This window comes from Acanthopagrus latus, chromosome 20 (genome assembly GCF_904848185.1).
Source record: "Acanthopagrus latus isolate v.2019 chromosome 20, fAcaLat1.1, whole genome shotgun sequence".
NCBI lineage: Eukaryota > Metazoa > Chordata > Actinopteri > Spariformes > Sparidae > Acanthopagrus > Acanthopagrus latus.
The window spans coordinates 1,995,672-2,023,191 of NC_051058.1; the positions used below are offsets into that span (position 1 = coordinate 1,995,672).

A 27,520-nucleotide genomic window follows, 5' to 3' on the forward strand; every position below is an offset into this window, starting at 1 on the left:
GTTGATGGAGCAATACAATGCAGCCCAGCAGGAACCAATCATGATGCAACAGTGGGCATGCAGTGCTGCGTGCAGTGCTGCAGGTGACCAGTAGATGGGAGTGAGTCACTTGAAAGTGATGTTTGGTGGGACGCCTCAGAGAGGACTCAAAGTGTGTTGCTGCTAAAGCATGATGGCACAATGAGGGACGCAAGCTCCACAAAAATCAACTCTAAGGTGGGATGAAGCATTCGTTTTGATCTCAGCTGGCCAGGAAACTCACCTTTGACCTCATGGTGCGCTCTGAGCGTTTGGCTGCAGCAGCCGCCATCTTGAGGATGTCAGGGTTGCTTTTGGACTTCATGATATCTGTTCAAAAAGTGTCAGAGGGTAAATGAATGGAAACAGAGAGGTTGCAGTCTTCAGGCACACTGAGTGACAGTTCAGTCAGCACACAGTGGAAGAACCACATCAACAAACACTCACTCTTAACACACATTGTGCACAACATTATGAAGGCTTGGGGGGCTCTTGTGTGTACTGTCCATGGCCTTTTTAGGACCATCGTTGCATGTTCTCTTCCTTTACTTCCTGCCATCTGTCTAGTGTCACTCTGCCTTTTAAAGGTGGGAAAATTGCTCCGTTATTCCACCTCACTCTACGTATGAAAGTTACAGAGGTGAACGGGGGACGGATTCGTTCTGCAACTCCAGCGGAGGAAACGCAATAGAAACAAAAAACAGACAGATTTCAACGTCATGACGAGTACCACCGTACTTTGTTCTGGGTCGCCGGCATGCTGTATGAAATGACGCTCTGGAGCGTCTTTAAGCCGGCACTTCTTGGTTCAGAGTGAACAAACAAAGGCGGTTTTCATTGTGGCGATACTGGGTTTTGGCTTATCCTACTGTGTTCAGTAGCTCTCGGCGTAAATGTACTCAGGCTCAAGGTACCAAACTAGACGTGATTGCTGTGGCATGAGTCCCTCTGTGTTTATTTCCATTCATACCGTATCCTCCTCGTTCTACCTCCTCCAGTGAAGGCTCGCCAAGCGCCTCATGAGCCAGCTGCAGCTGGTCTCTGAGCCGGCCCAGGTCCCGCTCTGCTTTGGCCTTGACAATGCTCAGCTCCGTGTAGATGTCCTTGTACTTATCTGTTGCATATTTCTTGTCCTAGAAACACATTGTTTGGCAGTTCAGACAAAGGCTATTCGTGTTGTATATCACACAGGAAATTGTGGATGTCACTAATTTAAAAGGCCTTTCAATCACTGTTCGAACAGAGAGGAAACAAACATACTCTTTGGGCAGCTTGGAGTTCGTCTTTCAGGGAGTTGATTTCCTGCTTCAGGTACTGGACCTCTGACTCCTTCACCCTCAGCATCACCTGGAAAACAAAAGAAAACTTTGTAAGAATCAAGGGAAACCCACTGTGACAAGGTTTGTAGACTCCTATTTGGAGCCTCAAGAGGCATTTGGTTTTTTGAACCACAAGTGACATCATTTGAAGGTGGGGTGTGATTGAATAGTGTTTTACGTTCAGGATTTTATGCACATGTTTGATTTTATTGCTTTGTTTGATGTGACTTTTTGTTTGAACCTTACTTCTAACTCATAGAGCTCTTTTCCCTGTATTGTGGTGTTTGTGTCTCCAACTCCGTCCTCAGATGTCATGGAGCGCATCTTGGTGATCTCTGCTGCCAGACGGTTGTTGAGCTCCTACAAATGCCACAAAGGAGCAGAGTTTAGCAGGACAGACACAGTGTATTGACGCACGCTGTGTCTCTCAGTAAATATTTGTTCGCAGGTGTGTGTCTGCACCTGGTTGTGTGCGTTGAGCTCCTGGTTCTCTCTCTGACACTGCCTGAGGGCCTGCCTCTCGGCCTCCAGCGCCTGGGCCAGGTGGGCGTTTTCCAGGCACTTCTGGGAATACTGCTCCGACAACACCTCAATCTCCCGCTGGAACGAACACAGCTCCTCCCTGAAACACAACACAACACCACACTGAAACAAAATCTGATAACGACAGTTTAGCTTCAAGGGAAAACGTTTGCAAATACAGTTAAATGTTCAGGCTCTGGTCTGGTTAACCAGTCAGTCTGCGCTGTCCTGATGATGTGGCGAGGTTAAATTTGACACATTCTGGGACACGAGTTCTTCATCCTCCCTTAGCCACAATGACACAGCTCTGGGATCAGACAGCCACTACATAAGTTAGAAGAAAATGTTCCCTTGAGACTATGAAGTAAATGAAAACCTTAACAGCTGAACGATGAAAACCCTTCAGACAGCTTAATGAAGTGCATTTTGATTTACTGTCAACACCTGCAGCATTTCACCGTGACAGCGTGCTGCAGACAGGCAGGTGAGCTGGAACACACCTCCACGCATGTCCCAGCAGGTCGAGGGTGACAGCTACAAAATGTGATGCTTCAGCACTTTATCAGCTCATTTTAAATGACGCGGTAAGAACAGTCTAACAAAGCAAATGAAGAACAACAACGATTAAGTATGGACTGACACATGCTGGATTATTGATGCCATCACAATATCAAGTTTACAAAACAAGAAAGAAAAATCTCTCTCTCTCTTTGGCATTTAAATACTACTGTGTCTTGCAACTATTCACCAGCATATGCACCGATACTGACACAATAATAGTCAATACCAATATATCAAACATATCTAACATACCTATTGAAGAGGACAGCCTTAGCTTCATCTACCTGGCCTTGCACTGAAAAATGAAAAACACCCAACACCAAAGCTGTGTTTTTTTCTCCACATTGGGTGGCAAAGGTGTTTTACAGGACATGAAAAGTAACAATCTCGTTGTCAGTTTGCCTTGTACTCCTGATCCGGCTCATCACTCAAGGGATGCAGCATTGGCATTAGAAATGAGCAGGTTATGTTGCATTCAGTCCATACTGGAGTGGTCAACTGGAAACCTCTCTATCATCCACAGCATCACATGATGTTTTGGCTCTTAGTGTTAAAACTGAACATATTAAATGTTACTGCTGGTTAGAAGATGTGTTCTGTACTTGTCCTCATCATGCCCTCTGACACCTCTCCTTATACAGCTTTGTATTTCAAGAGTATCATTAATGATTGAAGTTCCTTGGTAAACCAGGCTAACTGCAACCTAACAGGAAGGAGAGTAATGATGGACCTCCTTCCTGTTAGGTCACACTCAGGGATCGACACTTTTTGTCTGCCATGACGGCGGCGCACCAGAGATGCAGCAGCTAACGTGAGTTGTTCAAAACCTTCTTTTTAGTAAACTCTGTGTACACAAACAATGTTCTCAATGCTTGTGTTCATGTGTAGAGACCCTGGTGATACTACAAGCAAAATTTCATGTTGTGTCGAGCGTTCTTGGTATTTTAAAAACAGTGATTTTGATGCTAGAGTAAGAGTGCCCCTGCACTCCACTGAAAATTTGCTTGCCTGAAAACGAAACTGCTGTAAATCTTAGAAGTGTCTCTTTTGTCATAATTATGCATTTACATGAAGGTTTGACTCATACACATCACAAATAAAGCCTGGGTTGCTTTTTGGCAAGAGTTTCACTTTAAGACCTTACTGCTGCTATGCTATAGAAAACTTACTCATGCTGTCTGCGGATCTCTTCTATGTCTGCATTTTCTGTGTTGCTGTTGGTCTTGCGAGCTCTGTCCAGCTCTTTCTCCAGCTCTGTCCGGTGTGCATTTTTCATTGCCTCAATTGCTAAAGAAAAGAAAAAAAAAAAAAGTCCTTTAACGCATACAGTACAACTTTCACACTTCATTGTAAAAGTCTGTTGTTACTGTGGTAGGGTCCAGATGAGGCATTCTAGTTGAACTGTACTGGTTAGAATTGACAGCACCAACAATTCAGTGCTAATCTAACATGTTCAGCAGGTTATTTGATCCAAGATGTGATTTACCCGCAATGGTAGCTGCTGTCTCCTCTGCCAGCAGTCGCTCTTTCTCCTCATGCAGGTTCTCCAGCTCTCTCTGGTGTTTCCTCTGCAGCTCATCAATCACCTTCTGATGGGACTCCTCCATTGCAGCGAAGCCCCGCTCACAGGTGGCCTATGAGACAGGAAACCATTTTGCAACAGTGAGTTTTTGGGCCATCTGGATACGGACCAAAAGGTTCTCCTCATGCTGAGCAGGAAAAACCCCTGGGCCCTACAACATTAGCCAATGCAGATCATCGTCTGTTTCCAGCAAGTAACTTGCAAGTTACAGTCTGTTAGCCATGAGCAAGTTGAGCCTGTGTGAGTACAAAAAGGGTTAAGAGGTATGACAGGATACACAGTACTGAAGGAATGCAGCGACAATATGAGCGGAGGGTGTAAGAAAGTATACGTTGCCCTTTACCATCGACAGCAAAACATCCACAGGTGATGCAAACTGAGCTCATGTTGTTGAGTAGTGGCTACAGTCTGCAGCTAATGTTCAAATCCTAATCTGCCTATGGGCCAAATCTCGGGTGGAATGCAGGGTTAATCTAATAGTGCATAAAGCAATTATGAATAGCTTGGCGTCTGAGACGCTGCACTTAAATGTATCTTCGGTGTGCGAGGTCAACATGCCAGACTAGCACCCTTGGGTGGTATGGCGAGAGGAAACGAGAAGCATGATCCTTATCAGCAGCACACTTTTAGAAAGAGCCATTACACTGCTATTACAACTACAGCGCAAGTTTCCACAAGAAGGGATTCCAATGGCCTTTACACTGGCCCTAATAAAAACCTCGTCCTGCTTCCGTCCTCTATTCACTGCAACTAATCTGAGGACTCAGTCGACGGCTGTGCCCCGGCCAGCCAAACAGGGGAAATGGAGTTCAGTCCATCTGTTTTCACAGGGATCAAACCCCCTGAGAGCTCAGACCCAGGAACCTACAGTGAGAGGCTGAAAAGTCTCCCCCACTGAGTGAATATAAACTTCCTGCTCTGACATCAGACCATGAACAAGCTTTATTTAGAAGCACGTCAGCCGAAGTATCTTGCGTGTCAGGTCATGGCGGGGCCATGTACTCACTATTCAGACACTGCAGAGTATTCACTGAACCAAGACAACCTGACTATCTGAGATTCTAGTATGGTCAAACATGAGGAAAACTCACTTTTTCAAAAACATGTCAAACATTAAAAAGTTGTGATCTTCATGTCACAAAGTCACCACTCGGTCTCATCAGACCAGCCGGACAATTAGTCTCAATTGTTATACTTTGATATCTTCCTATCTCATAGATTTCTAACTGCCAGGTTTAAACTAATACGACATTAAAAGGACTTTTAATGTAAAATAAGCCTTTACTTAAAAGATGGGCTGGTGATATATTAATCTTACTATCACCAAATCCCATGAAAAAAACAAAGCTAATAATATAAATTAACAGAGCACAAAAAGAAAGGAAATTTGTGTTTGGTAGATTATTTCTTTGTTCTAATAATGCTTCTCGGCAACAACACTTATACCACTGGAAAGTATGTTTCTTTCCCTTTTAAAAAGGTGCCACAATTGTAAGCAAAATGCATTTGTAGGATGAGCAGCGGAGCTGAGCATGTGGGTTGCGCCCATTAAAAATTTGCCAAATCTTCTCTGCCAAACAGCTTATTCTGCTATTGACTCGTTTGGTGTTGTTTAGTGGATTGGATGATTGAAGTCTGAAGAAATAAGACATACTGGCAATTTTACAATTTATGATTTTGACAAATTTCATTTAATTTAACAAACAGTAGCGTGTGGAAGAACCATACACAGCCACAGCAGCCTGGCATCTCCTCCTCATGCTGGTCACCAGCCTGGTCTGGTATAAATAATCTACTAAACACAAACTTCTTTACTTTTGGTGCTATGTTTATTATCATCCAAGTAACATTTATCATGTGTCAAAGCTTGATGTATTTTCCTCTTCTGTACCGTACAGCTCCATGTAGTCTCGATACTATTAAAAACACACCAATGATCCACACTGTGGCACTGGGTGACATTTTCCTTACCATTAACACACACACTGAAGTTTGACTAATAGTCAAGGTGTTTTTAATTTGAAAACTACAACCGCAACAAGGTACTTCAGAGACAATATTGCCATATGAGCAGTAGCCATAAGGAACTATGTTTTATCAAAGGTACAAAGTGCTGTGTACTGTTTACAGTCAGCTCTGTGCATTGTCATGACAGTGTACGAGGGGAGAAACACTGCTGTTGAGCTCTTATTGAATTGAACCAGGGGAAAAAACATTTCTTTCGCCTCCATCGTATTCAGCAAACAAAAACAATCCGTTTTGCCAAATACTATGAGATAAGTAAGGGAATATCTATTTTTAAGAAGTGGGTGAAAAGACCCTTTATCATAGCAAGAAATACCAAGCCTACATTTGTAACCAAAAGTTACTTGGTTACGACAACTAGAACCAAAAAACTCCATTTGCTGGTGATGTTTGTGGCAAGCACATGAGTGTGCTAGAAAAAGCCTGTAAGTAGACCTCGAGTTGCAATGACTAAATCCAAGAATAGAAATGTTATGCCATCAACAGTTATTCAGGGAAATGTTAGTAGAATCAGCCAAAGGAAAAGAGATCAGACCTGTAAAAATCAAGCTAATAGCTGAATTTTAAATGGGTCAAATTGTTTGTGCACATTCTTACCAGCCACTCAAGTGAAGTGAAGGAAATCTCCTAACCAATTGTGTATTTTACCAGCATCTGTCTAGTGGCTAATGCTGACTTTCAGCCACTATTGTAAATAATAATTGGCAAAATAGCTAATAATCAGTGTCTACAAATCTAATTATTTAAATGTTTTAAGGTGTTAAACTCTTTGCCCATAACCATTTAAAAGGTGGCTTAGCCGAGTCAAAGGGTTGGATAAATGAGCACATTGGAACTATGACCAGAGGAACTCATTTCAGAGGAGATGAGACTGATGTGATGTGGTGGTGTCTAAAAATCTGATAGTATCTGTCTTTTTTTTTTTCATGGACAATGTTTCAGTTACTTTACCAAATGGGTTCCTCAGTGCACAACTACTAGAGCATTGATGACCAAATAGACCAAAATTAGGTTAGTTATCATGCAACACTGAAGACAAGAGGTTTACTAAACGAAGAGCAAGAGTAGGGTGAGCGAGGTTAGGAAGGGGAGTAGGGGTTGGGGAAGGAAGGGGGATCTGGGAATGCCACAAAGGAACACAAGGCATCACAGATGGACGACGGCAAGGATAAGGAGCGCTTCCACCTTCAGGTTTTCCAGATCTTTCTCGTATTTCAGCCGTAGAGTTGTTGTGTCTCCCTGCTCTTCGCGGCGTCTCATCTCTTGGGTCATGACTGAGACTTGGGTCACCAGTTCTTGAATGCGCTCCTTCAGGGTGGGTGTTTGTGCCGAGTCGTGATGCAGTGGTCTGTCCTGCTCCGTCAAGTTCTCCTCTGGGTTTGCGGGACTCATCATGCCTCTCAGCTCTTCCATTTCCATCTCGTGCTTCTTCTTCAGGTTCTCCATGCAGTCTGTCAGCGAATCGATCTCTTTCACATTTTCTTCCGAACGGACACGCAGTATCTCACTGGCCTTTGTCACTTCCTGCCTCAACTTTTCAGCTTCCTGCTCGTAGCCTTCTTTGACCTCTTGTAGTTCCTTTCTGTGCCTGGCAATCATTTCATGAAGCTCAGTGTATTTATCCAATGAGTCCATGGGCTCTCCTTCAGTCTGTATTAAAGTTTGATGCCCAGGTTTGGTTTTCAGAGAAGCCTCGGACAGTTGACTCTGAAGATCTGCCAGTTTGGACTTGAGATCTCTGGTAGCTTCCCTCAATTTAGGACAATGTGGACAATCCAAGCTACCAATCTGAAGTTCTGTGTGCTTTTGCTTTAGTGCTTTCTCATACTGGACTGTCATCCTAGTGATCACATAAGACATGCAGGCTTCTTTAAGGGTATCACTCAGATATTCAGAGGACTGCTTCTGTTCCCGACTGAAATCAAAGCTTGCTAGAGCCAAAGACAGAAGCTTGTCATCTTTGCCCAACTTCACACTGGATGCAATCTGCTTAAAAAGGTTTGACTTTGCCTCCAAGCTCTCTGTTAAATCCTTATGAATGAGAGCATTTGTTTCATTATCAAGCCACCTGTACATTGTTGCAAAATCTGCCTCTGTCACTCCTTCACTCTCAACTTCTGGTTGAGGACAAATCCTCCTATTCAAGAGCATCAAGCACTTCTGTGCCATCATCTGTTCTGCCACTCTTCTTTCACAGCTGTGCTCATCTTCTTCTGGTTTTATTTTGGCTGAACCCAACAGCTGGCTCCAGAACTCTGCCTCTATTACCAACTTGATGTCTTTCTGACTCACACAGTCTGGCTCCTCTTTCGATGAAGAGAATAAAGTGCTTTTTAAATCACTCAACACTTTCTCTACATTAACATCTACCATCGCTAACATTTCTAAAACCTGATTAATCGCCTCAGACTTCATCTCAATCTCTTCTACTACTTGCTTTAAAAGTCTTTTATCGTCAACCTGCTTCCCTCCTGCTTCAACACACTCGCCAACTGTCTTTTCAACTCTACCTGTCTTCATTTCTAACTTCTCTCGCAGCATTCTTATTTCATTTTCTGCTTCTCTAAGCCTCTCTCCACTGATTCTTTCAGATTCCTGGTTCACTGTGATTAGCTCACGGTTCCTGGCTTCAAGTTCGGAACAGCGCTGCTCTGTAGACTGTAAGTTTGTCTCTGCCTCAAATAACTTTACTTGTGAGGCCTCAAGCAGTTCTTTGAGTTGATATTTCTCAGGAGACAACTCCACATCCTCATAATCTGCTCTGTAGCCAAGACCTTTCAGAGTGGCCTCTTTCAACTGCAGCATCTTCTCTGTGTTTTTTAGGGTGTTGCCAAGCTCCTCCAATGTAACTAGAGCTTCATGAAGCCTCAAGGATTTCTCATTCAGCTCCCTCTCGTAATACTCCCTGTCTATAGCGTTCGCTTGATTTTCAGCCAGTTCAGCCTTCAGTCTTTTCAGCTCTTCCATGGTCAGATGATGCTGTTTACCACCCTGCTGACTGATCAGTTCGGCCTTCAGTCTATCTATTTCCCTGTCCGCCTCAGTCAGCTGGTTCACTATCTCCTGACAACGTTGTTTCAATGCCCCGTTTTCACTTGTTAAAAGTTCAACCCTCTGAGAGAGCATTCCAATCGTCATCTCGTTTGACTCAGGGTGGTTTCCAAGTTCTGAAAGGGGGCCATAGGGACTTTTAAGACCTTCGAATGTTTGCTTCCGGACCTTCCCCACCAAATCCTCCATGGTTAGAAGACGGGATTCATATTCACGAATACTGTCACCTGCCCTGGCTAAACTCTTTTTTAATGTTTCATTTTCTATCTCTTGCTGGTGCTTCCATGTCTCCAACAGCTTCTGAAGTTGTTGTTTCCTTGCTGTCTCTTGATTACAACTATGGGACATCAACAACTTTGTCAGCTCCTTAAGGGTCAGCGGTTTATCAGTAATCAAGTCTTCCAGTTCTTGAATTGCCTCTGTGCTGTCTAGAAGCAAGAAGCAAACAGTTTTTTGGACAGGTTCAGGGAGAGGACCTTCCAGAATGCATGGTTTTTGGAGGTCAGAAAAGTAAGGGTCCTTGATGGGGAGGTGAGAAAGTGAGAGGCCAAGCTGTGCCTGCATATTGCGCTTTTTCAGCTCTTGCAGCTTCAGGAGCTCTTTGGTCTCCTGGTACTTCTTTGTTAAACTCTGTGCTTGAGAACTAACCAGTTCGGGCCTCTTCGTCTGGGGCGTCACATCAGCCTCCAGACCCAAAGGGTGCTCCAGCTTGGAAAAGGGGACCAGACATTTGGTTAACATACAGCAGGGGAGACAAAAAGCTTGCTAATAATATTCAGGGTTAGCTACCAATCATTTCCCCCTTTATTTCTATTAAAAAGTCACATTACAATTAGCTTTCCCACTTGATAGTCTCAAATGATGTGAATTAACAGTGATTCAAAACAAATTCAAAATTCCCTTAGGTTTTAATGGTGTAAATTCAAAGCAAAGGAAAGCAATTAAATGGCCAGGGTTAGTTAATCACAACAGAGCATGCACATTAAATGGTTAAAAGTTACTTCATGTGGTAAGTAATGCAATATTAGTTTCAGCTAGATGGTTTACTCAGGAATGTAAGGCATACCAGGTCCTACAAACACAATTCAGAGGTTCTCTGGTCCAAGCTCATGTCTTGCACCAATGAAATTCTTTTCTGAGTGGAGACAGTGAATATTATTATCAAGCTAAAATCTAGCCCTCAAATGTATTTTCAAACGTTCAGCATGATTCATTAGAAGTCACTTTAGTTTTCTATTTCTAAAACACAAACAAAACAACAATGGTATACACTACAATACAAAAACCACAGCAGTGTCTGCCTTTAGCTAAACCATATAAAAAACTAAATCGTCTAAAGAAATCGTCATTCAGCCTCTTTCGGGCAAATCCATCCATACGTCCACAAACAAGCACAACTTCAAATTCAACCATTATCACATATTCATGCCATTACAAATAAGCATTTTTTGTTAACAGAATAACAAATGAATGGTCTGTACAGCAGTTAATAGAAGATGAGAATCTGACATCCATGCAAATAATTAGAAAACAAGCCGAGAGGTTATTATCCATACATGTTGGCCAAACATTTCAACATGTTAACTTATTGTGCCAGTGACTGTTGAGGAAAGTATCGTTATACAAACTGAAAAAAGTTGATAAAATTTTTAGTTGAGTACTAGAGAAAATGAAGCTATAACTCAAGACTACCGACATGTTCTTTAACTGAAATAATGTAAAATTAATAATGTATCTATTTCTAATTTAATTTAAAAAATCTTTATCATTTTTCCCTCCTACACTTCATAATAACCATCACTAATAAATGGTAAAATTATTGTAAAATAAAGTTCATTAATAGCTTTTTCAATGAAATACTTTATAAACCATTCATGAAACAACTGTTTGTTCTAAGGTTATAACTGATGTTCATAATACTTTGTGGATGGTCAATGAATACTGTAGTTTATCTATAAACATTATATATGGATGACATTATCAATAGCAAACTACTGTAACCCTTGACAATTGTTCATTAAATGGTTAATCAAGCATTTCATTGTTAACAGTGAACTAACTAGTAACTAAGTTAATCAACTTTACATTTACCATGTATCTATGGTTGTTATGAACTGTTACCTTCTTTCCATACTTAATTTGCACTTTTAATCTTAATCTTCACATTTCAAACCATGTGCAAGTAAGGAGCCACTGCTATTCCCATGACCTCCTCTTAACTGAGTTAAAAGATAATGAATTCACAGTGTTTTCTCTTTTTCACAAAGAGCTAAAAATTCCTCAGAGAGTCACATAAGCAACTACGAACCCTGAGTTCCTTAGTCCAAAATCAGCACAGTACTGAAGTAACTGCTAGCATGAATTCAGCTACAGTACAGACCTATGACAGAGACAGGAGATTAACTAGTAGAAGCCAATGTAGTAATAAGATATCAATGTTCTTTTACATGCAATAAACTCATGCAAAGGCACATATCTATAGCCACTTCGTTGCTTCAAGGTCAGTTTGTTTGATGTTTTCTTACAACAAAATACAACATGCAAAGAATGTTACAAAATGGAGGAGAAAAAAATGCTCAACAGAGAATATACACATTAAATCCACTACAGGATTTCCCCTCATACAGTGCAATGCAACTGCACAGAGAATATAGAGAGTGCAATAACTCACCGGAGAGATGTAACCTGAACGGATGTCCTGCTCTCTCTCCAGAGCCGTTCTTAGCTGGAGCTCCAGCTCCTGCTTGTGCTTGTTTGAATCAAGGAGCTGCTGGTGACAGCTCTCCAACTGGGCCTTCAGGTCCTCTATCTGCAGGGATGGTGGCAAGAATGTTTGAATAGTTTCAAATAATTTAAAAAAGATTAAAATGCCTATATTTCAGGTTAGAACATTGATAGTTTGATGTCAAAATTAATTCACATGAAAGAGTGTATTTTTCAAATAACAAGAGATTTCAATTAGGCTACGACTCACATAACTAACAATGTCTTAACCAGTCTGTTCATTCTGTCAATTGGCAAAACTAAGACAAATTAAACTCTTGGCTGTTTCCTAAAGCATGAACTGGGCCTACATGATACACAGGAAATGTGATCGCCTCAGATTACTTGTGAGTTGTCAGAATGTCCTGGTTAAAACTGTAACCATCTTCAAAGCTCTTGACTGTGCTGTCTTGACTTGTTAGCTCACAAGTTGAAGTGCAGAGCTGTTATCCAAGCATAAGTGTAGAGCTAAATATTACAAATTCAAACATGAGTTACGATCAGTTCATTTCATTATGACCACAACTGATCTAAAATGCAGTTGTTAAACTTAACACCACTTTCTGACGTCAATATCATATTTGAATACAGACAAGTAATTACTGGGCAACTAGTATAGTAATGTCGGGTAAAAAAACAAACAAAAAAACAACAACAACTAGTAACAGTTTCACTTTATCCATGTCATATATGGATAATTCTTGGAAAATCATATTTAGTTTAATACGGTGCAGAACAAAAATATGAACCTGTAGTTTAACTAATTATATTGCACACAGATTCACAATATTGATCAATCACAATTACATTTCCTGCTCTAATAGTTTATCCAAAGATGGGTTGATAAAATTGAATCAAATGCATTCTTCTTGTTTTAAAGCTTAAAAATAGGAAATCACATGACCAGTTACAACATTTACGAAGACTGGAACCTATCTAATGTGCCACTGTGATGAAGGAAACGTAGCAGTACTGTTTGCCAAAGTTGAACTTGCATGCCCTTGAAATAAAACTGTTATGTCTAATGTCATGTGCTTCTCATGTTCCTCTGATCTGCAACTTGCTGGGTGTGTACTCCCTATTGACATTGACTGAACAGACCAGGAGACAGACACATAATGAGCAAACCTACCCCTTGCTTGTAATTTTCCAGTAGCTGCTCCAGCTCTGCAGTCTCTCTGGGTTGCACTGCAGTGGGCAGAGGCACTCTCCTTTCATCGCGGATGGGCGTATTCTCCACCTGGTGCCAGTGTTGTTCAATCACCTCCTCCACTCTCTGCTGCCTTTCCAAAGATGTAGGACTTAATGAATCTATCTGTCTGACTCCCTCTGCACTCTCACAGTCCGTCCTCCCTCCTTCTGTGGTGGATGTATTCTCCGATGAGCTGGTCACAGACTCATACCTCTTCCGCCTCTCCTCTCTTCTCCGACTGCGCTCCAGCTCTCCCAGGTCTGCATGGAGGCTCTCAGCTTCCTGTGCCCGCTGCTGAGCCAAAGCCTGAGCGATGGGTCTGAACTCTGCCCAGTCGAAGGTCTTAGAGCGGCCTTCTCTTCTGCGTTCACGCGCCCGGCTCTTTGTGACACCCCCAGCTGACTCTCTTTCCACAGATGAGGCCTCAGAGGAGGGGGAGTCCTGGGTGACATCTGGCCTGACCAGACCCTCCAAAGGAGAGAAGGAGCCATGATCTTCAGTTAAGCTGAAAGGCAATGTAGAAGGCAGGTGAGGAAGTTTTAGTTTCAAAATGCTTATTTTCCATGCCCCAAAGGACAAGTTTAATATACAATGCTATCTTCATTAGTTACTGACATTATCTTTACATAGACACAAAACAAGAATGACAGCATTGTGGTGGTTTGCCTCTGCACAGTAGTCAAGTTGCTGTTCCTGAGCTGTGGTGTTTAATAATGGCAGGAGAATTTTTTGCAGAATGTTATGATCTCACCATGCATTTAACTTCTGACCTTTTAGATATCAAATGTCATAACTTCATCATAGTCACTGATCATACTTACTGTTTGAATTCATGAATTATGGCCAAAACCTATTTGTGAGGTCAGTGAACTTGACCTTTGGCTACCAAATTCTAATTGGTTCATTATTGAATACAATTGAACATTTGTACCAAATTTGGAGAAATTCCCTCCAGACATTCATAAAGTCCTGCATTCACAAAGATGAGACGGACGGACAGGCTGAAAAACATGATGCCTTCAGCCACGGCTGTCCGGAGACATAAAAACTAGTTTTTCTTCTCTGTTTATGTCAAATCTCTATGACACATGAGAAGGAATGCTACTAGATTCACCCTACCAAATTAAGACTTCAGACAGTGTACATTAATTTCTACGCATCTAGTACAGTGACAAAGTATCTGTCATCATAATCAATCATTTTTAAAATATGTTTGTAAAACAGTAAAAATGTCAGTAAAAATCATCTAAACTTGACTGTATTACAAACTGCTTGAAGATATGACAGACCAGGGATGGAGCCATGAAACTGGTGCCTCCAGTGGACATCCAGGTTTCGTTCAGATCAGAGGCTGTGTAGTGCGGAAGTGATCGTACTGACCTCGCCACATCAGGGGCAGTAGACGGTCTAACATTCTTCATGACAGCCTGGATCCAGTTCCTGCGTATCCCCGCTGTCATGGCCGACAGAGTATGCACTCCCTCCCGGGTCTAAACATTAAAAGGCACCATGCAATAAACTCTGTGAACCCCACAAATTATACACACCTCGATGCAATACAACAGCCCTGCAATAAAAATTAATACATTTAAAGTTCAGTTTGTTTTTGGACCAATGGTTGGGTGATTTATGATTCCATTAGTGATTCTGCTATAGCATTTATACAGTAGTAAATAACTGTTTAACACGTTTGCACATATTAAGCCTTTGCAGCACAGTGGAAATTTGGTATTTGTTTTAATGCGGTGATGTAATGCATTTCATTCACTGCATTTGCCAAACAGACATTCCAATCTCATTAGTTTATCTATTAACAGCTTCTTCACAGATAATGTGAAACATTTACAACATTATCAATCAATCAATCAATCAATCAATCAATCATTCTCCCTCCCAATAATATAATAACAACATTACAAATACAGAGGTGAGATATTTTCAGTATTTCTTCTGACTACAACTAAAAGGCTAACCATATTACACATTAAAGCATGTTTACGGGTGTCAGGGAGTTCCACTGCCTATGTGAATCGAAGAGGCTTTCCCTTTATCAAAGGGATATGTAAAACCAGGTCATAATGCGTTCATTATTGGAATTAATGTTGGAATAAAAGAACAGTGACAGTAGAAACATTTGCCTCTTACATGTATTTGGAAGCCATAGTTGCGTTGAGCCTGGTACTCAGTTACATTGCAGCAAGTTGACAAGTCGATCTCACCATCGAGGTCAGAGGCCTGAGGTAACACAAAGAGAAGAGACATGAAATAAAACAAAGATCTGTTCAACACAGAAATATGCAATTAAGGACAAATAAGCTCACCTCCTCTGCAATTGAGTCCTTATAGTATCTCAGACTGTGATCTGTCAGAACAAACCAGTACTTCTTCCACTAAAACATGGACACAGACAAGACAAAGTTGTTCAGTAAATCAAACACTGACATCTACAGAGCATGTTAAGGCGATGAGAAGCTGTCACATACTGAATGTCCAGTGTGTCAATAAACCCTGCCCTGAGCTGGCCTCTCTGTATATCACAAAAAGGTGCATTTTCATCTTTCGTTCTGAACTGCGACCACTAGTGATGCACAATCAATGCTTTAGGACCTTTAAATATCGGTCAATCTCAAAAGGGGGGCAGATTAAAGAGTTCATAGTACCTGGCCTTGCTCATCCAGCTTCACCATCCAACCTTTCTTGAAGTTTAGTAAATCCGGCTAGGGAAAAAAAAAGACAAAGTATTAGGAAAAAGTCTGAAATAGCACTGAAAAAATGTTGCGTGTCAAAATGTTCAACATGCAGAGCACCTCAGAAGAAAGGCAAATATAGTAAATATAATATATTCTTTTTCAAAGTGCTAAAATAGATTTCCACCACTTCTCTCAGAATATCACAAAAAAAATACAGAATTAGGATCCAACCAAAAAGTACCCAGAACCAATTCCTAAAAAAATACGCCTGGTAAAATGTCAATATCAGGAAAAAATTCATTGTCATTGTTCAAAAACACATGCTCAGTCAGTCAGGTGGGGGTAGAAGTTGAGCCCACCAGTGGATGACACACATTCACATCAGATCAGAGTATTGAGGACCACTGGTCAGGAGCAACTTCTGCCACATCTGCTGTCAGTCTGTGTGACTCCAGCTGTGGATGCAGCTCAGTGCTTAGTACTGATGTATCTGCTGTGACTCCACACAGTGGAAGGAACACACACTTGTGCATGGTGACCTCAGGAAGCAGTGGCAAATTGTGATATACACTCTCTCATTCTCACGCACACGCACGCATACACACACCTCGCTCCTCCAGCCGACAGAAAGAAAACAATACACATGGCACAGGATGGGTGCAATGAATACACGCAGCGGGCAAAATCTGCACACAGATGGAGCAGGATAAGAGGAATAACCTGGAGAGGAGAGGAAGAGGAGGGGGCTGCGCTGCCCCCTGCAGCACGGAGATTTGGCCTACAACATCCACACCCTCACAAACATTAGGAAAAAGACATTTTAACTACAGCAGAAATCATACACTGATTTTGAAATGTGATGACTGATCTACTATTTTGCTATTTTCCTTTGCTCAATTTAAATAGTAAACAGGCCATGTTGTGTGTTCTTCTTACACTCATATAATACTGCAGCTGTGCTCATTCTAAATGCCCCACAGTCCCAAGCAGACCTCGAGAATAAAAACTGTCAGAGCAGAGCTGTTGAGGGGCGACAAGTTCTCTCTCAATATTTAATTCTCCTAATTGTGTTACCTAATAGAATCTAGCCTTTCAGCCACAACAACAACCCGGTGACCTCTTTCTCCCTGCACACTGCAGACCTGGCACTGATGCTGACCTTGGATCCTACAGCTTAGCAGAACAGGAGAGGCTTTGTCTGGGAGAGAAGAGACAAACTGAAACACACTGGCCTTCAGAAGGACTTTAAACATACAAGTGTTGGTTTCTGTCAAAACAATTAGAACAAATCTGAAGCCAAGCCTCATCTTATCATCAGCTACATCTTCTAATCTATCAGTCTCCTCTACTAAGGCTCTGGTATGTTTCAAGCTCCTATGCAGCAGCATTGTGGGAAAAAACTGGCAGTCTGAGATGCACATTTAAACTGGTTTCAGAAGTGAAGCTGAACCAACCACACCATTAATTGTTTGAATATAATTCCAGCTACAGCATTCTAGCTATTTGCTTTCTCTGTTGGTCAGGCTAACAAGCCATTTTTACTGACATTAAAGACACATTGATGAATCAAGGACAAAATAATCGTTAGTTGTAACAGGTATCAATATCAAACTTGTGATCAGTAACATTTGTTGAATTAACACTGAAACCAGTTACTAAAGTAAGAGGGTTTGCTTTAAGTGACAGCCACAGAGAGAATATCCACCTGACTCTGCAGCTTTCCAAAACATTCTAACCTGTTTGGGCTCCCTGCCACAGCCCACATGTGCACTGTGTGGTTCAGCCTTACTGTTCACCTCAAGCCTGATAAACCTGCTGTTCAGTATCCACTCAGCACACAGACAGAGTTACCCGGTGAAGAAAGTCACATTTTTAGCATGAAGCTATTCAGTTTAAAGGGAGAGTATTGGAGGGATCAAGGTCATTTATTTGTCTCAGTACAAAGCAGGGTTGCACAATGTGTCATTTATTTAACCAGTTACAGGCCTTAGAGATTAAAATCTATTTTTCAACAGTGACCCTATGAAAAAGATTGCAGCCCCTTCATGCATTCAAAAAATATATATCTTTAATAGGATGAAATATAAAATAAACAAGCAAACCCATTTCTTGTATAGTTATAGTTATACACTTATATTCATTCATTTGACCCTTTATTAAAGACTTGAGGAAACAACTGAGGAAAAAAAGGTCCAATGACGTCGAACATGAACAAAGACATGAAGCAAACAAACAACCCACAATCAACTCTCTTCCTGCCCTTCACTCTGTACTAGTTGTAACCATTAAAGCTACATCTTAGTCACTCATGTCTTTAAGTCATGTTTCAGTCAGCGCAGGATGTATGTTAACTTGCTGTTGGAGAAAAGAGTTTCAAATATCCAGTATCAATATTTTGATATTTTTCATTTTAACATTAGACTGTAGAAATAGAATGTTAACATTATCTAGTTTCTGGAAAATGCTTCTTATATTGAGGTGGTTTAATCTTAGACCTTTGCTTTTCTTAAAAATGGATTAGTGGGGTTAAGTGGAGATTTTGGAGTGGCAACAGCAGTACAGAAGGCTGTAGCCAAATTATAAATGGTAACAGAACATTCTGAATAATGTATCTGCGGGATTCTAGTAGGAATGATCAAAAGAGAAAATACATTGTTAAACCGCAGGGATGATTACAGGGCTGAGTATATTACTGTAAGTGTTGTGCTCTGTTAGTCAAAGCACATTTGTAAGACAGTAACATGCTGATGGCCGTGTGTCCCATAAAATGCTAAATGTAGCTTTTACACGTGGTGCAGGAGCGACCGACTATACACATATATTCTGGCATTTTACATTATCATTGTGTGCTTTCCAATAACTGCTTTCATGTAAAAGGTTCCCGCAGTCCCGATGAAGAACATGTTGATGAAATGTGTTTAAATGAATCCTAACCTTTGACAGTCATAGATGCTGTGCATTGAACCCTGGACCGTGACCAGGCTGGAAACACTCACCGTCATGACTGACTCAGTGGTCCTTCTGTCCAGGGACTTGGCTCGCCTTAAAGGAGGCAGGGCGGAGGGGAAGTCCAGACCCTGACCGACGTCACGCCTCTGCTCCTAAAAACACACACACACAAACACATGAAAGTGTTGATGTAATGTATTGCATTGTATTGTAATGTTTCTATACCTCTGTAAGGTCAGTGAGCTGAAATCCTTTTGGCTTACAATATGCTCAATAAAGAAAGAAAGAAAAATGAAAAAAAATGATGTTTTGTATAAGTCAACATATGAAATACAAAAATCACAACATTTATAGTTCATCATCCATTTGGTTTGTTTGGATGGGTACTAATGTGCCTTAGAGAAATGTCAACTGCTCCTCCTCTGTCAAATCTACACATTCTGTGAGGATCAACTCTGTATTAAACCAAAGAAAGTGAGAAAAGACAAACTGATAGCCTGGGGCTAAACTCATCAACTCCAAATCTGTGTGTGTATGTGTGTGTGTATTGTTTGAAAGCAACAGTAAGAATAACAGATAGCTTAGTTGTGCGTGCAGTACGAGGCACACAAGCAGTTTTTATCATCTTCATCTGTATACATACGTGGTGGTTTCATTTGAACACTGACAAAGATCTGGGACCACGACAAAAAACCTGAGTGTTTATCAGTGTGAATAAGACTGTATCAGTGTTTTGGCTCTCTCTCAGTGTTCCTAAAATTGAGCTTTGAGAGGTTTTAGCCCAGCACCAAGGACCAGGGTGGGAAAGGGAAGCATAATCACCAGGGGAATCCCACCACAGAATGGAAACTGGAAATGAATACAGCACACACTGCTGACCTCTGACCTACAACTAAAACAAAGACAGGACAGAGAGAGGCAAAGATGGAGGGAAGAGGGCGAGGGTGAAGGGAAAAAGAATGAAGAGAGGGGGAGGCGCCGGGAGAAAATCATAAAAAAAAAAAAAAAACGCAAAAACCACGCTGATAGGTCCAAGGTCAAGCTCACATGTGATGTTGTTTGAAAACACTGTTTACCAGTCTTACCCAATCTATTGTAAACTGCTGCACAGTGCTGGCACTGTTGGATCACACACACACACACACACACTGCAGTGTTACCTCTCTGTGGAAGCGTCTGTGCTCACTTCGGCCCTGTCTGGCTCCACTCCTCCCTGACTCCTCCACCTCCATTTTTTCAGGGTTTTCCAGCTCCAAGGCCTCCAACTTCTCAATAACACCGGAGCGACTGCAGATCCAACAAACACACACACACACATAACAATCCAGTCAGTATTTCTTGAACATTACTCTTCTACATTTTGTCCACAACACTGAAAAGGCATAAAAGTCTATGGGACATGGTGTGAGATAGAACATTTTAGTGTCCTGTTTAACTCAATAGTTCCAGGACTCAAGTGGGAGCTTTATTATTTCCTGTTTGTGCTTCCACCACATCTGAAGAACCGGGATGATTAGGAGAATCAGACTGATAATGGATTTAAAAATGATGGAAAGATTTGAGACATTTTCTAACGAGGAAAAACAGCACAGTCACATGTCGTTCTTTTTGTTTAATACAGAGATTTGATTGGATGATAATACATGGTTGACATTCTGCAGGGTGTTACTTAATTGATTGTTTTTGTTTAATAACCTTAAAACAATTTTGTTTTCATGTTTACTGGCTCTGTTCTGTCAGTCGCTGCTCCCTGTCGAATACTTTATTTCTCTGTTCCTTTTTAAAGTCAGTACAAAGTCTAAGTATGTCTTATACATTAAAACTCCAAGATTCCAAGAAATGTCCACCTTTTTGCCAAACAAAGTGAGGTCAACTACTCATTCTGTGAATGAAGCTGTACACAAGTTGTTGTTGCTGTGATTATGACTAATAGTTAAAAGTTCAGCTCTGGAAATTCCACCTGGACAGTCTTTAAAAAAGGTACCCAGTCTCCTGGGAAAGTTCCAGCGATCCCTCATTCCAGCATTAACACTAGTCGGCATGATTACTCTGTGACTTAAGCCGTGCACAGATCTATGTTTGACCAGCATCAGCATGGCAAGCTTCATTTCAAAGTACTACTTTCAGCTGCAAATTGAAAGTTGTGACAAATTGTGTATAATTCACGATCAAATAGAAATGATTTTGGGTAGACATGAACAAGATTACACCAGAATCTAAACAATCTGCAAAAATCTACTACACAGCTCTTGACATTTGCACGATTCCTTGTTTTCTTTCCAACTGTACTGCATGTGAATAATTTTGTCAATGCCACTATGTAAATGCAGTCAGATAAAAAAAAAGAAAAAAAGAATTTGAGCTGGGACACCCTGGGGGAAGTGCAGTATGTCGTACCAGTTCATACATGTTACTCTTCATCATCTGTACTGAAGTAGCTAAATGTCAAAGTAGAGATCCATTGCAGATATGAAGGCCACAATATTATGCAAAACAGCATAAGAGTCCTGTATTGCATAATATAGACCCCTTGCCCAGGTATCTGCTTTTAAATTAACCGCTAAATCATAGACATCGGAGCTATGAAGAAGTCGGCTTTTTAATAAAAAAAGATCAACTTATTGGGTACAAAGAGCATCAGACCACAGGTGACAAAAGAAACACAGCCTCTATCAGCTTCCTATCAGACATGTTCACACACAGAGAGTGTGTTAAATGACAGAGGAATCTGCATCACAGAGAAGAAGAAGAAGAAGGTGGGAGGCAGTGGGAAATATGATATTACTCTTTCTCCTAAATGCTGTCCTTATTTGGGGACTGTACAGCCAAAGCTGCAGTCCTTAAAAGGGAACAAAGGAGAGAGGAGGAGGACAAGGACAGTGTGAGGCAAAATGCCAGATATATGTCCCTGACATGCAGGGATTCAAGAGGGCTTCATCACAACCCTGCAATGAGAATGTCACATCCAATTGTCCCTGAACAATTCAATTGTTTGTATCATACACGCTGGCCAACCGTGTTACTCCGCACACATGCAGATGTCAGGAGTGTGTACCAGTATGCACGTGTTCACTAGCAGGGTGCTGCTGAGTTTCATTTACTGCCTCTTCTAGTCTCTCAAAGATCAAGTTAAGTTTCAGTTTTAGTTTTTTGCAAAGTCTTTCAAGACAAATCACGTTGTCTGTATGATATTTGGCACCTGGTGTGTCTGAAGAAGTGGTAACACCACTGGAGAGCTGTGGGGAGGCAAGAAGTTCTCATGTGAAAGACATATTGTGTTTTCTGTCTCTCACACTATGCATCTAGCCCTTCTCGCAGAGATTCTGCATAATCACCACAACAAAGGCTCACCTCTACGTCGCCTTTGTTCATTTACACTGAAACAAGCAGCACTGGCATAAAGTCGCTCCAGTGTGTCATTTCATACAGCATGCTTATTTGATGAGTGAAGGATCTGTTTAGTCGTCAGACTGAACACCACAAGATCAGAGGCAGAACAAAACTGTACCCTGATTCGGCTCGTGTAACTTTCACACGCCACGGCAGGATACCGGTGAAAGATTCCCACCTTGAAAGGGCTGTGTAAATGGGGCAAGTGATGAATGCTGATGTCATTAGCCCTTGATCCTATAGTGAATTTGTGTTCATTACATGTCTACAAGTTTTTTTGCATCACATAATTCTCGGGGGCTACAGTCACATGGTCCCTTGCTGTTGAGTGGGCAGGTCTGTACAAAGGGGAGAGGCAGCTTCACTTAAACCCCATACTGACTCAAGTGGACCAGTAATGTGTTTATGGGGCAGTGTTTTCCTCTCCTCCTTTTCCTCTCACGCCTGGCATGGACGGAGGGGCTGAATGGAGCAGGAAGCTGGCTGTGGGAGGAAAAAGATGACCCCCACCTCGCCCACTTTGTTTGTTTGAAATGTCGCCGTCTCTGGGGTGTGTATGTGTGTGAGACCCGTGACCTCTTCGCCAACGGCACCAGATTACTGAATGGAAAGTATGGAGGCTGTGTGTTTATACAGTGTATGCTTACAGTATGCGAGACAGCTGATAGAAAAAGAGAGAAACTGGCGGAGCGTATACACACATTTATATCTCTAAACACACACAAATCTAAGGATACTCAAAGGGCATCACTAACCCCTCAATGCCTTCATTTCACCAAATACAGACGCTTCCTCTCCCTTCCATTAAGACCACAGCAGTTCAGAGAGTGTATGTGTGCACATCAAAAGCTTTAGAAGTATGTGCGTCACTAGACTGTTAGTGTGTGTGCATGTGTATGGGTGTACAAATGCCTTTAAAAGGATAAGCCAGAGGCTCAAGTATTTCCAGAGCATAGTGTCTGCAGCATGGAGCTGGATTCTGGGAAAGCGTCCACTAACCTGCTTCATCAGGTTAAATCAGAGGCAGATTTAAGACTTCACCTGTCAGCAAGAGCAGCAAGGTGTATCAGGCTACGCACATCACTTCCTCTTCAGCCTGACCTGTGTGTTAATATGTCGTTTTTGTCTCATTCAAGCTTCGTTTGGGAGAAGAAAATAAAGAGTCTCCTCTGATATTTAGTCTGATATACTGCATTACTGTAAGTGTCTGGATTGACTGTTTAATGTGTAACATTTTAAAATACAGACTGGAGCCAAACATCTGTGTGTGTGAGTGTGGCTGGCAGTCAGGCGTGGGTGGGTCCGTCACAATTATTTTCAACAGCTTCATCTCAAGTGTTTTCTGTTATTTACTGCTGTTATAGTGAGACAACAGATGATACAACGGACAAAAAGATTGCAGAGCCACTTACTGCTGTTCATGAATGGATTTTGCACATTAAGATCACTTAAGTCTGCTTTTAGAAACAACAGTCCTCTGATGTCATTGGAGTTATCCCACTTGGAGTATACAAGTTTATCACATATAAGAGTAACATCTAATGTACCCGAATAATAGTTTGAAAGATTCTGTGTGATAGAAGTAGAGGATTTACACTTTTTGGAGAACATTTCTTAAACAGACAGGAGTCATGATATCTTGCCCTCCACTGCAATAAGCATGTCTCCTTGGACTCCCCCAGATTCATGAAAGTGCAAACTAAATTGCTGAGGGTACCTTATTAAATAGGGCTGTTAATGATTCGTTTAATCGTTGGTTAATCTGACCAGTATATCAGATTGTGTTTAGTCTACAAGACTCCAGATTTCCTGAGCCCAAAGTTACATCCTCAAAAACAGTCCAAACCCAAAGTTTCTTCATTTACTGTCATCACTGACAATGAAAAGCAACCAATCCTCACATTTAAGAACCTGGAACCAGACAATGGGCCTCATGCGAGACGTGGCAAATTTTCCCTTATTGGGGCCTGAGCAGGTCACAGACCTGCGAGGACCTACTGTATCTGTAGGAATTCTTTCTTATTATTCTGCACTTAAACTGCACTTTTGGAGGTCTGAACAAACTTATTTAGTAACTGACTAAATGTTTCAGCTCTACTACTTTGTAGGGACATTTTTCGCAATATATAAGTTATACTTAAATTGTTTTCGCAAAAGAAAAGATGAACACACAAATGAAAATGCTGAGCTACACAGAAGCAAGGCAGTTCCAAAATGAATAGACAAATGGACAAATACAAAATATACTGGAATTCCACAAGATGGCCCCTAGTTTATCATCATTATCTAATAAAAGATTAACAAGAAGAAGAGGTAGAGAAAAAGGATAAATAAAGAAGACAAATAAATAAAATGATGTCAGTCCTTAGCAAGTTCAGTCTGTAAATACCAGTTTATACTACTTTGTTGTTTATGGTTGGACTACTGAGATAAAGAAAGTGGAATGGACTGTTGAACACAAATGAATACTGCTATGGAGTAGACACTGACCTCCTCTCGGGGCTGAGGACTGCCTCCCTCTCCTGCCGGTCTGGGCTTCTGAATCGGCTTCTCTTCTCCGCCTTCCTGGCCTCGGCCTCCAGCCGTCGGGATCGCGGCGTGTCATGGTGGCTGTAGGAGTGACCGCCCCTCTGGTTGGCCGGGTGGCTGTCCGTGCTGGTGACCGTGCTGCCGCTGGCATCCGAGTCTAGAGAGCTGACCGAGCCGCTGATGTGGGAGCCGTTAGAGAGCAGGGAGCTGCCGGAGGGGAAGGGGTCGCTGGGGGCCGGGGAGAGGCAGCGCGGGATGCCACCAAGACTGGAGCACGAACCTGTCGGGGACAGCAGGTCACTAGGGGGCTGAGGCACAGAGCCATGCAGTGCCAGGCTGCCCCGGTCCACCTCATCACCATTAACTGATCCTGCGTCAGAGCCATGCGCTACAGAGGCACAGTCACCTAGACAAGACAGAACCAAAAACAAAATGAGAAAGTTAACTTTCTGTTACTTTACTGTAATTCATTTTCGACACAACACCTTTCCCCCTTTTTTTTATTGAATTTGTTGCGTGTTTGCTATTTGATTCATTAACTTTAAACACCATACAGAGTTCCTCTAACTAAGGATGTTATTCCTCGGTACCTGGAAGCAGCAGCGGTGATCCTGGAGGCAGATCAGCAGCGGCCCACACAGCAGCACCCTCGGCCTCTCTCTGGTTCAGCTCCTCCTGCCAGATGATGGAGCTCGAGTCGGGAACCTTATCAGCCTCAGGGATACCAGAGCCCGTCACTGCTACTTTGGCGGGTCCTGGCTCCTGCACATGAACATGTCAAACGGTCAAAAACAAACAATGAAACAAGAAAAGTGCAACATGAAATCAAGCTGTGACAGTAGATTTTAGGATCAGAAGCATTACCTGGGAGGTTGTGGGCTCCACCTTACGTTTCTTCTTCTGGTTCTGTTTGTTGGTTCTGGGGTATATCACCAGTTGTTCACTCCACCTTGACACAGATGAGAGTGTTTCTGATAATGGTGTGTTCACATCCAATCTTACAAACCCCCTCAGCATTAAGACAACTTACCCATTGATGATCTCTTTATTCTCTCCTCTGATGAAGTACTCCTGGTCCGGAGTGATGATGCACAGGGAGTTCTTTTGGCCAGTCTTGGGCTCTGCGTCTATGACGTCCGTACACAGGTTCATGTTCACCGTGCCCTGAGGAAGCGTGCTTGGCTAAAGGAGACACAACAGGAGGCATTAGCCTGTATTGGCCTGTATGATTCAACTAGAGCAACAGCCATTAAGTCAAGACATCAATTAATTGCCTTAAAATGGTGACAAAAATCCTCAACTGTACTGATAATCAATTAATTGTTTTTGTCCTTGTTTTTCTACAAAGAAAAATGTCCAAACATTTCTGTTACCAGCTTCCTAAATGTGAATATTTTCTATTCTATTTGCTCCTCTGTGGCAGTAAACTGAAAAACGTTGGGCTCTGGACAAAACATACATTTAGGGATGTTATCTTCTGCTTGGAAACATATTTTCCATCAAACAACTAAACAATTAATCAGGAAAATGATTGCCATATTAATCGATAATGAAATGAATGGTTGAACGACATCCAGTTGTCTGCTCCAACTTTAATTGAAACTCAGTATTCAGCAAGTATATTAAACAAAAGTATTGCAACACTACAAACATGCAGAAAGTCCATAATATAGGGGTAGGAAATTAAAGAGTACAAATGTGGAAAACATGTAAATGTCAATGGAATGCCTGAGTCACCGGTTTGTTTCCATATTGGATGGGTGACTTCATGACTAAACACTGTTTTATCTGTGTCACATTTCAAATAGTTTAAAAGGCCCTCAGTCCCTCTAGGATTCTTTGTGAATGGTAGGACATGAAATGCCTGATTTTGTAGCAGCTTTTCAAATGTAATTTAAGGTGCAATGTTTTTAGGCGATTTTTGCAATGATGTTGCAGGAGCAAGGGGAAACTTGCTGTTTTTGTCACACGCAAAATCCTGGAGGGACTGCTGAGACAGAGAGGTTCTGAAGGACTCTGCTCAACAGGTTTCACACCAGCTCTCTTCCAGGCTCTCATTCCTCATCTGCGTCTCTTCTTAAAAGGTAGATTTTCTACTGTATGGACACTCCAATGTTATCACGAGATCGCCATGGTTACGAGGCAAGTCCTTTCAGTTACAGCACACACTGAGTGAAAGGGGGAGATGACAGCAATGGGATGCCAGACTAAAGCTGCTTTGTGTCTGTGATCAGTGAAGAACGCAGAGCTGTGACTGCTTTGTACACCAGCTACGACACAGAACATTGAGAAACATCCAAAAAACAGAAATATATTCAAAAAGCCACAGACAATACACAGATGTCAGCTTCCTGTATATTCTGTATGTTATCTAAACTTGATAACTTATTGTCTCGTTAACATCAGAGGGAAGAAATCCCCTAAACTTCCTTCTCTGCATCTGTTCTGAATCCTGCAGCTTTGTTATCAGGCTTTGCTGGGCTATGCGTGCTACAGATGTAAAACAGGTGCTGGGTCTTTTTCCAGCTCCTTTTAAGGCCACTGAACACAGATCCAGCTTTATTAAGATCTGCCCATAAACCCCCGGGGGCTGCCAAATATGGCAATTACACCGCATCGCACTTTAGAACTCAGACGCTGTGGAAGAATTTCCTCCGCTAGAAAGAAACCGCCATGTTTGAGAAGAAGTAGCAGTGTGGAACTGTGTGGTGAAACCGGTGGCCACGCCAACAGCACAGTCATCTAAGATGATAATGGTAACATACAGTACTTCAAAGACTGTCATATATATATATATATATATATATATATATATATATATATATATATATATATATATATATATATATATATATATATATATATATATATATATATATATATATATATATATATATATATATATATACATATACATATATATACACAC

General features: G+C 41.6%; 1 protein-coding gene across 4 annotated transcripts in view; it reads right to left on the reverse strand.

Annotated features, from left to right (window-relative positions):
- Window positions 1-27,520, reverse strand: part of LOC119009600 (myosin phosphatase Rho interacting protein) — a 45,580-nt gene that overhangs the window by 2,539 nt on the left and 15,521 nt on the right. For 3 of the 4 annotated variants that reach the window (XM_037081013.1, XM_037081014.1, XM_037081017.1), the window contains exons 4-23: window positions 25,622-25,773; window positions 25,456-25,540; window positions 25,182-25,353; window positions 24,553-24,997; window positions 19,833-19,959; window positions 18,720-18,824; window positions 15,694-15,750; window positions 15,355-15,423; window positions 15,179-15,268; window positions 14,414-14,523; window positions 12,974-13,538; window positions 11,750-11,887; window positions 9,727-9,786; window positions 3,907-4,054; window positions 3,590-3,707; window positions 1,800-1,959; window positions 1,584-1,697; window positions 1,279-1,365; window positions 989-1,151; window positions 263-348 (exon numbers count right to left, since the gene is read on the reverse strand). In XM_037081013.1, coding sequence (XP_036936908.1) covers window positions 263-348; window positions 989-1,151; window positions 1,279-1,365; window positions 1,584-1,697; window positions 1,800-1,959; window positions 3,590-3,707; window positions 3,907-4,054; window positions 9,727-9,786; window positions 11,750-11,887; window positions 12,974-13,538; window positions 14,414-14,523; window positions 15,179-15,268; window positions 15,355-15,423; window positions 15,694-15,750; window positions 18,720-18,824; window positions 19,833-19,959; window positions 24,553-24,997; window positions 25,182-25,353; window positions 25,456-25,540; window positions 25,622-25,773 — 3,051 coding nt within the window. The remainder of the gene's footprint in view (window positions 1-262; window positions 349-988; window positions 1,152-1,278; window positions 1,366-1,583; window positions 1,698-1,799; window positions 1,960-3,589; window positions 3,708-3,906; window positions 4,055-9,726; window positions 9,787-11,749; window positions 11,888-12,973; window positions 13,539-14,413; window positions 14,524-15,178; window positions 15,269-15,354; window positions 15,424-15,693; window positions 15,751-18,719; window positions 18,825-19,832; window positions 19,960-24,552; window positions 24,998-25,181; window positions 25,354-25,455; window positions 25,541-25,621; window positions 25,774-27,520) is intronic. The other variant, XM_037081015.1, reaches the window with a different exon arrangement.